Source organism: Erpetoichthys calabaricus, chromosome 13 (genome assembly GCF_900747795.2).
Source record: "Erpetoichthys calabaricus chromosome 13, fErpCal1.3, whole genome shotgun sequence".
NCBI lineage: Eukaryota > Metazoa > Chordata > Cladistia > Polypteriformes > Polypteridae > Erpetoichthys > Erpetoichthys calabaricus.
In genome coordinates, this window is record NC_041406.2 from 59,065,858 (window position 1) to 59,079,682 (window position 13,825).

A 13,825-nucleotide genomic window follows, 5' to 3' on the forward strand; every position below is an offset into this window, starting at 1 on the left:
AAAAAAAATTAAGTGTCATATATTTGAACGGGCATACAAGTCGGGGTCTGATTTTATGATTGATTTTTCAGGTTTCAAGACCCGACTTATACATTAGCATATACAGTAAGTAATACAATATTTATAAACTTTTAGACATTCTTGCCCTGTTCTGCTTGTCTTCTCGGTATCCTCATATAGCACTTGGTGCCACTGCTCTACTGCCAATAGAAAAGTCATCTCAGACAAAGGAGCAGTGGAATCATCGAGCACGAGCAGAAGGGTCCTTTCATCAGATTGGCTGGCCCAGCACTGACTCAGCATTCGATTGACCAATAGGGTGGAGGGAGCTTGTCAGCCGAGGTCTCCAGGACTCTGACTGTGTCTGGCTTGTCGGACTCCTTTTCTGCAATCAGGCCTCAGTTCTACAAACAGCTGATGGACAGATGTTGTTGTTTTTCATTGATGCTAATTAGTTTCTATGTTGCTTTTGATTTATTTGAACAAATATGTATCCTCCTATGTGATAGTTTTTCATTTAGTGAAAGGTGTAATCTCTTCTTGCATTTTGCCTTGTAGTTTGTACCATTGTATTGTATTTCTGAAGTGGCAGGGCCGTCTTAATGCTGGGCATGCTTGGCACTTGCATAAGGGCCCCATGTTAATCTATGTATGTTGCGACTTGCTGAGTGGTTGTGTAGGTAGGGGCCCCAGTGCACTGCTTTGCCCGGGGGCCTATAATGCTGTTAAGACAGCCCTGTGAGGTGCCAATAACAGTTTGGCCATTGAGCTCTGTGAAGAGGAGTACTTGTGCTCTGCTTGTATGTGGTATTTACCCCATTTTTTGTACAACAATTCAATCTCTAAATTGTCTTTCCCAAGATTTTTTTCATTTTTTTTCCATACAAGTTTTTTTTGGGAGGTTTTTTCTTGTAGGGATTAAGGCTGAGGGGGGGGGGGGGGGGGGGGGGGGGGGGGGGGCAGGCGATGTCAATAAAGGGACCTGTTAAAGACCATTGAGACAATCCTTGTGTGATTATTGGGCTTTATGAGAAATAAATTGTTGTTGTTGTTGTTGGTGGTGGTGTGACAACCAATTCTGCTCAATTGGAAGAATCCTAATGCACCCTCCATAAAAAAAAATGGGAAATGTATATTTCATATTACCTAAAATTTGTGAAAATCTAATTTCCCTTGTATGGTACTCTGCAGAGCTTCTTTAAAATTTGGGAAGATTTCTATATAGGCTTGTGAGCTCCTTCCAGTGTCTCTGCTAAACTGGTGGCTGTGTAACACATTGGGCCTCTTTTTATTACTAATTAATGCACTGTTCTGTGAGAGAGTAAGGGTGAGGATTTCAAATAAAACTGTGACATATGTGGTCCATTGTATTGAGCAGACCTTTTAAATCTTGTAATTTTGTTTTACTGAAATTTACACTTGATCGTCATATTATAAAACCTCTCCTACAGTGATTTGGTACAAAAAATCTTCCAAAAAGCATTGGGCAAATTTGCAGAAACTCTTGGACTCGATGCAGTTGCAACAGTAATAGTATAACCTAACGTAAAAAAATCATACAGTTTTTAAAGCAGGAAGGTGTATCAGGCCCTAAGGGGTAAGCGTCTCACACACACACACACACACACACACACACTAGTAGTGAATCCTGTCGAGCGACTTACAAGTTGCTTCACTTCAAATCTCAGTGTCCTCAGTTCCTATTGCATACTTGAAATGAGCACAAGGGCTGGGCGAGTGACTGCGGAGGTGCGCCTTAAAGAGAAAAAGACCTTCTATCTGTCAGACTGAGGGAGGCACAGACCATCCTCATTAACGCAGGTAAGATTCGCTTGTGGAAATGACGTTTATCATTGGGCCTTTATATTCTTAAAATCTACCGAGCAGTAATGACACTTGACTGATTCAAGAATGCCAATACAGTGATATATTAACTTTATAAGGAAATAACTGTTTTGTTTATGATATAGTTTCATGCTTCTTGAACTCTCCAGCTTTAAGGAGTATATCTTTAATGTTTCCATGTGTGATGAAGTGGAATAAAGTACAATGTTTCACTGATTAAAAAATAAATAAATAAAAAAAGAATGCAAATTTCGGTGGTTTACACATAAGGAAAATGTGCAAACCCAGTAAAAGAGAACTGCTGGAAGACTGCATGTGCATAGGAGACTTACAGGTGTTAAAAAAGCTTTGGCAAAATTCACACTTCTGTTCAAAAAGTTAATTTGAATTAGTAGAATCATTCAGGAAAAATATGAACCAAGGTTCAAATTAACATTCAAATGTTTAGCTTTTTAAAAATTGCAATCTATTTATGTCATAGTAAAGAATAGTTTTTATCAGTGTATAATAATATATATTACCAAATTCAGTCTTGGCGGATCTTCATGGCTGCTGGTTTTTGTTCCAACCAGGTTCACGATCAGTGAGTTATTTTCCCTCTAATTGACCTCATTGGTTAATTAGCTATTTTCTGTCTTCTGTTTTTCTGCATTTAAAAAAAATACAGAAGTGTGAAATTTACATTTATATAACATTTAGAAATATTTTTGTCACAGTTTAAAATTCTTAAGTTTCTTTTGTCATCTTTCCTATTAATTTACCTTTTTCGGTGGCGTTTCCTTCCATAATATTATTCTAAAAATAACAACTACTAATGACTGAAATACAAATCACTGCTCTAAACCATTCTAATTATTCTTGCTTCTTATTTAATGTCAGGTTTCAGTTTTGTGTCTAGTGATGTTTACACAAAATGTGCCAGTTCAAATAGAAGTCTTTTTTGTCTTGTACTGAAAGCAAGCTCTAACACACTGTGTTTATTAATTACAGTCATGATTGGCAAGCTGATACTAATAACTTTGGTCCAGATGGTATTATCACGGAGTGTCTTCCAACACAGTAGTTCCACAAAAAGTGAAAAATGTCCACCATCTCTGTCCAGAGGTACTTTTCTTATTTACTTTCCATTAAGTGTTTACCTTCACTTTAAAAGTCAACAGAAGGACTCTATTGTGTTTAGCAATAATAGCACAGAAAAGACTAGGAACTTATCCTTCTGGAAAACTATTTTGTTTCACTTTGTTCTTTAGCATAAATCACTGTTTGTACTTTTTGAGAAATCAGCTTAGACAGAAGTTAATGCTCAGATAAAATGATCTGGTCGAACCAGCTTGTCAACAATGCAACCAGAGGGAGCATCCAACCAAGCTGCAAAACACCTGCCCCTAGATGCTGTCAGCTTAACTGACTGAAATCTGCCCCATCTTGGACTAACATAGCCATTGTCAGACTCAATCCCAGGGCGATATTGTAGTTGCTAGTTTATGTCTTTTAATCAAATTTCTAATAAGACCAATTGTGAATTTCCCTTTGGGATTAATAAAGTATCTATCTATCTATCTATCTATCTATCTATCTATCTATCTATCTATCTATCTATCTATCTATCTATCTATCTATCTATCTATCTATCTATCTATCTATCTATCTATCTATCTTGCCTCACATTTCCCTCCTTATTCTGTTGATGGCAATATCACAATAGATATACAGCATGAAAGAAATTTTGCAACAGTCATACCAGGAAAAACTATACTAAATATAGATGGTTGGCTCTAACAATAATGTGACTGTTTGTTAGAAGATTTAGCATACAGGATTCAGTTCTCTTATCTTCATCTTCATTTTAATTCTCTTAATTGATGACATTTTTCCATTCCTTAATTGATTTAGTCTTAACAAATGGTGGCCACCAGGGGACACTGCAGCTCCTCAAACTTCCGACACGAACAGGCTTGGACACAAGTTCTTCAGTAAGCATTACTGTGTGAAATTCTTAAAAGGAAGAGTTTCCCATACTACAGCCACAATTTCAATTACAATTCCACTTTACAGAACTGTGTCTTCTTCTCCTATGCTTCTCTCACAAGCTTTGCCCGCCTCCTCCTGACTCTGGCTCCCAGAGTTAATTCAGGCACCTCTTTTATATAAAATCCAGGAATACTTACAGGGTCCCAAAACTGTGGCCCAGGACCACTTCTGCGTTAGGCTAGAGCCCAACAAAGTAGGGCTCACTAGTCTCTTTTGTGGCCCTGGCAGCACCCACAGAACCCAACAGGGTTGAGGCAGTGAACTACAATTCCTAAAGTGCCCTGTAGGAATCTGTGGTGGTACCGTAACCCAGTGGGGCTACCATCTAGCGGCTCGGAAGAGACAATGCCCTGAGCAAGTTTCCTTCCCCCATTCTTCCATGCCATTGCCGTCCTGCCCAGGTAAGGATCCGAGCACATCTCTGGCTGGGATGCCACTCTTCACGTGGCATCCTTCACAGAATCTATATTACTAAACCACAGTTTAATTTATGCACGGACAGCGGACGCATCGACGCGCATGCGCACTGCGCCTCAGCGCCCCAGAGTCAAACCCAGTGGCTTCCCAGAGTCGGTAGGTGGCGCCCAAACAACACAACCTATAAACTAAACTTGCTCTAATCCACTGTGCCAGCAGTCAGTGTGGCATATTTGAATCACATAACGGTAATTCATGGAAAGAGCTCAACGATTAGTAATACAAAACTGAGCCCGTACTTCCCAGAGTCAGTACGTGGCGCCCAAACAACACAACCTGTACACTAAACATGCTCTAATCCACTGTGCCAGCAGTCAGTGTGGCATATTTGAATCACATAATGGTAATTCAGTATTAAAAGTAAGTCAACTAATGGAAATACAAAAACAAGCCCGTATAGATAAAAACGATGAACGAAGGCACCCATGACGCGCTTCTGACATAGCACAGGCAAAGGAGTCACGGCTCCAAAATGAAACAGCTCAACGATTAGAAATACAAAAACGAGCTCGTATGGCTACGACCTGTGAACTAAACCTGAGGTAAAGCGTGCACGCCGGGTTGTACAGCCGCCCGAACGCAACCGCCCACACCATCGCATATACCACCTTCGTTTAGTAATGTAGCCATGGTCACTTCAGCACGCGAATCCGCCGCCGTCAGCAAACGACTTCTGGCTGACGACACAGCCATAGAAAAACAGAAAAGAGACTGCATGGATAAAAAAAATAAACGAAGGCGCCTACAACAAGCCTCTGAAACACCAGAACCAGATGAGTCACAGCTCCAAAAAGAAACCGCTTTAGTACAAATATGTTTATTTAATTAAATACAAAATTTCCCAGGATGCACACACCCTCCATGATATTTCCTCCCTCCAAATATCGGATGGAACAGAAACTGATTGCCATTCTTGGATTTGCGATTCTTTTGAGAATCGCGGGGTTACTGGTATACAGTATAATGTAGAGTATAAGTAGCAAGGATGCCAAAGTCCAATCTCTTCATAGTGTCTCTAAAAACTATATTATTGTCTCTGCCTATGGTAGGGCTTGAAATGGGCCTGTATGGACCTGCAATGGCATACCAGCAGTATTCCTTTTTTTCACTGTGGTGTACCATCAGTACATAGTTGCACACCAGCATCTCCCACTAAACCAATCAAATGTACAAATATAACACAGATAAAAATGACGAAGAGATCCCCCTCCCCCAAACGCTTTGATGTAATGTATGTATGTCATCGAAACACCAAGGAGGACAAAAATCACCACTCGCCCCAATGTATTAAAAAATGGGTAAATGGCACTTATGTGTTTCCCCTTGAGGCACTAGCCTATGGCATTGATCTATGTTTATTTTATTGACCATATTTTACAGACCATATTATCACAATAAATAATAGTTCACTTCAAAGAAACAATAAAATAATTTAGAAAATTACTGAATAAATTATAAATTACCTAGAAACAAACTTAACGAGGACATATAGCTAGAGATTAATGGTCATGTTTGGGAGCAGATTAGCAAAATGACATGACAGTACAGCAGAAAATCAGTTGCACATGTGCTTGTCAGTTTAATACGATATTGTACTTTTTTAGATCTGCAAAGACCGTTAGTAATTCTAAATTCAGTTTAATTTTTTTAATTTTGGTGACTTAACTAAATTTTGGAATGACATATAGGCTATGTTCTTCCCTTGCACAACTGAGGATTCAGTGAAACATTTAGAGGAGAAAAGTTCAATGGTGAAGATTTGCATATCCAAAAATTGCAAACAGGTCTACTCCATGCTGACCCAGGTGGGGGGCAGCAGTTAAATTTTGAATTGAAACATATCCTACGGTCTTCCTCTGCAGAAATGTGTAATCTATCCAAAATTTGGCAGAGGTAATCTCAGTGGTGTAGATTTGCGTACAAATACATATAAACACAAATTTGTCTTAATATACTGTATTAGAAAACCTAACTTTTTTGAAACAACATATTCTAAATCAGGGTTACATTGGGATACAGCCTACCCATATTGGACGTAAGACAGGATCCCACAAGGCACATGGTGTCAGTTCATTGCAATTGCTCCTCACATAAACAACCAAATAGGACCAATGTCACACCAACAGATAACCTAGCATGAACATCTTTTGGGACTTGGAAGGAAAACAGTATACCAAAAAAAGCATGTAGTGACAAATGTGTTCAGGTAGTGGGTGGCTCTTTACATCTTAGACAGTTGCTTTGGAGAAAAGTGTAGGAATTTAATTTAGTGGACATTTAAAAAAACTACAGAAGAGTTTCTTGCACATTAAATATACTGAGCCTTACATTTTATGTGTTGCGATGACATACTAGCTTCTTTTTAAAAAACTGGTAAAAACTTTCCCTCCAGAGTTAAAGGTGTCCAGATAGGAATGGACAATAAACTGGCTGATTAGTTATTCAGGAGGAATTTTTTCTTGCATTTTGAATTAAATAAAATAAATTTAATGATATGCTAAAAATTGGTGAAAAACTTGCAAACTCATTTAAACGTGTAACACATCCTATTACAAAACATATAACTCTATGTATGCAAAAAGGCATTTGAAATGTGATTTTTATCAATGTGTTAGGGTCTCAAATGTAATAAGTGAACCTACCCCTTTAGGAATATTGCCCAGAGTGATGTGTGGTTCAACCTGATTGGCTGATTGTTGGTGGTACCGCCCCCAACTCTGTATTGGATTAAGCAGGTTTGACCGAGTTTTATGTTTTGATCTGAAAAGTATTCACAAACTCTTTATACCATTATCTATCTAAACAGCCAGAATTTTGATTTTTAACATGATATAAATTTTTAGGTATACTGTGCACATCTTTGTTCAAATCAAGCGATATCTACCGGTAGTTTAATTGCTGCCTGCAACAGTTAATGCCAGTATATGGCCAGGTGAGATTTTTAGGCTTGCTAGAGACTGAAAATATTGTGGCACTATAAATCGCACAGTACACTTACCCTTCAATTTACATAGTTTTGTGGTTTCTCTTGATGCGTATATCAGCATTTCTCAACCTTTAAGTATTTGCGACCCGAGTTTTCATAACAGTATTAATCGCGCCCCCCTAACATTTTTTTGAAAGGAGCCCACTAATACCAATTTGTTCTTTTTTAATTAATGATATATCATAGATGCATATTTTATTATACCTACTTAACTTTTATCGACATTTATCTAACTCTATATTTATTTTTCTAGTATCAGAATGTAGTTTAAGTTAATTTGTTTTGGTTTCAATAGATGTATTTTTCATATTTTCGATTCTTGTTTTCTTTTTTTCATATTTTCGAGCCCCCTTTTTTGTTACTTCAGTAACAGTTTGAGAACCGCTGGCGTATATAGTGTTTCTCCCTGCATTGTTTTCCACATTTTCATTTCATTTATATTATTTTTATAAAAAATAATGTTTTTCTGTAGCGCTGCTGCCTCGCCATTAGGAGACCCGGATTTGCTTCCCAGGTCCTCGCTGCGTGGAGTTTGCATGTTCTCCCTATGTCTGCGTGGGTTTCCTCCCACAGTCCAAAGACATGCAGGTTAGGTGCATTGGCGATCCTAAATTGTCCCTAGTGTGTGCTTGGTGTGTGTGGGTGTGTGTGGGTGTGCCCTGCGGTGGGCTGGCGCCCTGCCCGGGGTTTGTTTCCTGCCTTGCGCCCTGTGTTGGCTGGGATTGGCTCCAGCAAACCTCCATGACCCTGTAGTTAGGATACAGCAGTTTGGATAATGGATGGATGGATGGATAATGTCTTTCCATTAAACAAATCAAACCCCAAGAAGCAGTTTACTAGCTTTGTGCATTTGTTACTGCACATGTTTTTCTTCCACAAATTTGTTGGCATACATTTTGCGGCATGCTTTGGTCTTGCACGTGTTTATTGTGAAACTAAGGAAAACAGAAGTGCACTCTTCATCCAATTAATCCCAGCAACATCAGACACAAGGAAATAATCAAGCCTAGATGGAGCAATAGTCCTTTGGAGTGCCCACTCACAGACATATTGAAAAAGAGACATTTACGAATAATGTAACACACATCTTTAGGGAGTACCTGAACAATCTATTTAGATTTAAAAGGAAATGCAGACTATATATGGACACTTACCAGATCCAATATTTAAGCTCAGGATCTCCTACCTCCATATTTATTCTGTGTACTTATAAAACAAAGAGCAGCTAAATATTTGTTCAGCTTTAAATTGGCCTGAAATAGATGTGAGAGTGAGTGTGTGCTGCAATGGATTAGAATTCAGTTTTGGTTGGCTTGCTGCCTTGTGTTCTTCAAGCCTGTAGTGTAATGTTAAGAAATGCCTATTGATCGATTACTTAGTTGAAGTATTCAGTATCCATTCTACATGTAAACTATTTATAATACAGAAAGACATAAGTGAATAAAAATGTGGCAGTCACTCAGCCAAAGTAAGCAATCTTATTCTGCATGAATCAGTCATTTTTGTATATAGGACTATTAAGAGTATGTGCAGTAAATAATGGTATCAACAATACCTGACTGATGTGAGTATAATAAAATTAGGTTGAGGTTTGGTTTCCACTGCAAAGCTACAACACTTGCAAACCTGACCAAGATCTGCAAACAGCTGAGACTGTGTCAAATTTGAGATATTGGTTGTCTGAGTGACGAACGGAAGCCTTACTTTGTGTGTTTCAATGACATGCTTGCTGCTTTTAAAGAGCTGGTGGATGCTTTCCATCCAGAGCTAAAGGTGTCCAAATAGGAATGGATGATAAATTGGTTGATTAGGAATGCAAGAGGAATTGTTTTCTTGCAAGTTGGATTGAAAAAAAAAAACTTTTACTGGTATGGTAAAAATTGGTGAAAAACTTGCAAACTCATTTAAATGTATAACACATCCTATTACAAAACAAGCAAATCACTGTATGCAAAAGGACATGTGAAATGCAATTTTTTTATCAGTGCATTAGTGTCTCAAATATAATAAGTGAGCCTAGTGTAATGTAAAGGAACAACACTTGCAAGCCTGAGAACAGCTGAAAGTTGTTGAATTGTAAACCTTTTGGAACCTTTGTTGTCCGAGTGATGAAGGGAAGACATCATAATATTGTGATTTTCTGCTGGTGTTATTGTTTTAAAGGTAGATTAGATTAGATTAGATTAGATTAGATTAGATTAGATTAGATTAGATTTTATTTATGCCCAGTAGGAAATTCAAATTTTACAGAAGTTCCCAAAAATAAAAAACTAACTAAATAAAATCAAATAACACACCATCCTCCCCCAAACACACATAGAAATGTCTGGCTTGGCTAACAGAGAGTCAATAACAGGCTTGTAGGTGGCAGTAAGTGATGTCAGACCTGCTCAGATTGTGCCACAGCTTTATATTTAACATCATTAATATCTGCAAAGAGCAGGTCCAGCTTGTAGTGTCCACAAATAAAACCTGCTTTAATAGACACCTGATTCCTCGTTTGAAGTCAGAATGATTCATCATGAAGATATTGATACAGAAGCAATCATTTCTGTTGCTGAGTCAGCCAAGATGATGTAGCATACTTTCTTGGGTGGTGCCATGGACAAACTCAGTCCACGTTTTAAAGTCTTTGATTCTGCTGTGCTCCCTTTTTTCACCTTGGCACAATCACAAAAATCTCCAGCCCCTCTCCTGTTTTTTTTTCCACTCAGTCTGATGAAACCCATTCAACATTAAAATAGTGTCTGAAATAACCGCTGTAAAATGGTTCTCTGCAGTACCCAGAATAGTACCTGTAAACTTGCTGTAAGTCACTTTGAGATATAACCTGTAACATCTCTGTAAATATATTAACTGTGATGAATGAGTCACTCCCTCAAGCATATCCTGGATGATGCTCACATACTTCTCTGGTACTCCTATCTCTTTCATGCACCTCCAGACTGCTTGACGTGGAACTCTATCATATAAACCAGGGGTGCCCAACTCCAGTCCTGGAGTGTCGCAGTGGCTGCAGGTTTTCATTCTAACCCTTTTCCTAATTAGTGATCTGTTTTTGCTGCTAATTAACTTCTTTTGAATTAATTTTACTTGACTTGGTTTTTGAGAAATGTTTCCCTGAATTTCTTCATCGTTCCTCTGAATCGCTTCATTTCTTTCCTTAAATGGCACCCAAACAAAAGTGAAATGTGAAGTGAGTGAGCCGACAGAAGAGCAATTAAGTCAGGGCCTCAAACTCCAACCAATTTCACTCCAACTAGTTCCTTAATGAGGCGCTGAGTCTTGTCTTTAATTAAACCCATTCTTTAATTCCATGGCTTGTTGCTGCTCTAATTGTGCAATAGCAGACATTTCCGAAATTGTGGATTTTCTCTTTTCTAAGAGCAGATCAGCATTCCTGAAACCTTCACCTTTGTTTATTTTCATATATTGTATGATGGTCACAGTTTGCTGGTCCTGTTTTGGCTCATTTTGTATCTTATTATTGTTTGGCTGCTAATTAAGGAAAAAGAAACAATTGAGGGGTCTGAGTCTTCAAGAGCAAGTCAATTAAAATGAATTCAAAAGAAGTTAATTAGCAGCAAAAACAGGTCACTAATTAAGAAAAGGGTTAGAATGAAAACCTGCAGCCACTGCGGCCCAGCAGGACTGGAGTTGGGCACCCCTGATATAAACCATTCATATAAACTCTATCATATAAATCAATAAAGGCCATATGCAAACCTTTCTGGTTTTCTCAATGCTTCTCTATCAGCTGTCTCAATGTAAAGACTGCATCAGGTGTTCCTGGCATAAAACCAACCTGTTCCTCCTTTGTGGTGGTCTCTTCCCTAAGCCTTCTCTCTATAGCCTTTTCCCAAGTGTTCATTGTCATCAACTTTATCCCTCTATAGTTTCCACTATGCTGAATATCACCCTTCTCCTCATAAATGGGTACAGTCACACTCTTCCTCCACTCCTCTGGAATTCTCTCCCATTTATAGAACTTCTGCAGCACATGTACTCCCTGTTTTCCTAAACTCTCCCTCTTTAGTCTCCAATTTTTCATACACTTCCTCCAAAGCTTGTGCCTTGGCTTTTGCCACTGCCTTCTTTGCCTCCTTGTTTGTCTGCCCATATATTTCTCTATCTTCTCAATCATGAGACAAGCTGTAAACATCCAGCACAGCGTCAGTCAGTACCATTAAACATTTCACGCTTAACAGTTCATCACGTTTTTCATCAAGATTGATTCTGTCGCTTTATAACATCCAAAAAGTATATACATTTTTTAGGAAAAATTGAGCTACTTGTTTTACTCAGTTTATTGAATTGTTAAATGAAAAGCAGGATATTAAACTATTAGCAGACTCATTAAGAAAAATGTATTGTAAATGTTGGAGCTAATTTGAAAAACATCATTTAAAAAAATAATGTTATTTAAGAAAAGATACATAAACTCCATTAATTAATCATTTTTTGATTACTTTGTTCCATGAATCAAGTGATTATGTTAAGCAACCATTCACAGTAACCTTTCAAAAAATGATCACATCCTCGCGCTCCAAAAATGGATCTCTCTCAGTTTTTCTAAAGCTTACAATAAGTGTTTAAACTGACAGTGACATACGTACCTCTGGAAACTACTCACAGTATTGAATGATCATTTTTGTTTTATTAACAATATGTTTGCCTTCCACTTTTCTCTTTTATTCGTTTTCATGTGTGAAATTTGCTTTAAAGGAAACAAAAACACTGACTTTTTTATTGTATGGCAATTTTTATTTGTCTATTTATGGCTTCAATATCATGATGGTAATAATCTTCTTCTTGGGTCCCAGAATGCTACCAATTTTCTTATTTGGGTCCTCAAACCTGTGAGTTGAAAGGTGAGACCACAAGTCCAAGTGAAAGCGCAACGTGAACAATGTTGGCATTTTCAGATATACTTGAAATTGTATTAAGTCTCTGCTTTTTTACATTCATCACAAAGCAACATTTGAAACGTTCTTCAATTTTAATTTACAGGATGGGGCGATTCACTTGACTGGATTCAAACATATGAAGAAGCCTTGTACCGAGCCAGAACAAAGTGAGGTTTCTGTATCTTTGATGTAAATCCAGTACTGATTTTATGACCATTCTCTAAAATCATTGTTCTTTTTTCACAGTAACAAGCCTCTTATGATCATTCATCATTCAGAAAGCTGCCCAAAAAGTAAAGGTAAACATACTGACATACATTAATACACCGGACTATTCATTTTAAATAGCAACATTTTTGGAAAAAATAACAGACACATACACACACAACTTAGATAAATGCTTATGCCAGTGTCGTGTTGTCCAAGCAGCTGGCAGCTCTTTTACATAGCCTGATTTTCTTTAAAGCTTGACTGGTTAATGTATTTTTTGGGTAGAAAATCTTAAGTGGCCAATCCACTAAATCAGTTTTGGGATCAAAGGAGAAAGCCTTTACCATTAGAAACAAGATGCGTAAACAGAAGAAGGCTTAACACGTATGATCAAGAGCACACCCATTGGTTCAATCTTTATACAAAAAATGGACCATATAGATAGATAGATAGATAGATAGATAGATAGATACTTTATTAATCCCAATGGGAAATTCACATTCTTCAGCAGCAGCATACTGATACAATAAATAATATTAAATTAAAGAATGATAATAATACAGGTGAAAAAAAAAAAACAGACAATAACTTTGTATAATGTTAAATGTTAACGTTTACCCCCCCTGGTGGAATTAAAGAGTCGCATAGTTTGGGGGAGGAACGATCTCCTCAGTCTGTCAGTGGAGCAGGACAGTGACAGCAGTCTGTCGCTGAAGCTGCTCTTCTGTCTGGAGATGACATTATTTAGTGGATGCAGTGGATTCTCCATAATTGATAGGAGCCTGCTGAGCGCCCTTCGCTCTGCCACAGATGTTAAACTGTCCAGCTCCATGCCAACAATAGAGCCTGCCTTCCTCACCAGTTTGTCCAGGCGTGAGGCGTCTTTCCTCTTAATGCTGCCTCCCCAGCACACCACTGCGTAGAAGAGGGCGCTCGCCACAACTGTTTGATAGAACATCTGCAGCATCTTATTGCAGATGTTGAAGGAAGCCAGCCTTCTAAGGAAGTATAACCGGCTTTGTGCTTTCTTGCACAGCGCATCAGTATTGGCAGTCCAGTCTAATTTATCATCCAGCTGCACTCCCAGATATTTATAGGTCTGCACCATCTGCACACAGTCACCTTTGATGATCACTGGGTCTATGAGGGGTCTGGGCCTCCTAAAATCCACCACCAGCTCCTTGGTTTTGCTGGTGTTCAGGTGTAGGTGGTTTGAGTCGGACCATTTAACAAAGTCATTGATTAGGTCCCTATACTCCTCCTCCAGCCCATTCCTGATACAGCCCACGATAGCAGTGTCATCAGCGAACTTTTGCACATGGCAGGACTCCGAGTTGTATTGGAAGTCCGATGTATATAGGCTGAACAG

The 13,825-nt window shown here is 38.3% G+C and overlaps 1 protein-coding gene across 1 annotated transcript in view; it reads left to right on the forward strand.

Annotated features, from left to right (window-relative positions):
* Positions 1–1,670: 1,670 nt before the first annotated feature.
* Positions 1,671–13,825, forward strand: part of LOC114663347 (anterior gradient protein 3-like) — a 29,874-nt gene continuing 17,719 nt past the window's right edge. The window contains exons 1-4 of the mRNA XM_028817021.2: positions 1,671–1,821; positions 2,836–2,949; positions 12,350–12,413; positions 12,493–12,545. Of these exons, the coding sequence (XP_028672854.1) occupies positions 2,838–2,949; positions 12,350–12,413; positions 12,493–12,545 (229 nt within the window). The 5' untranslated portion in view covers positions 1,671–1,821; positions 2,836–2,837. The remainder of the gene's footprint in view (positions 1,822–2,835; positions 2,950–12,349; positions 12,414–12,492; positions 12,546–13,825) is intronic.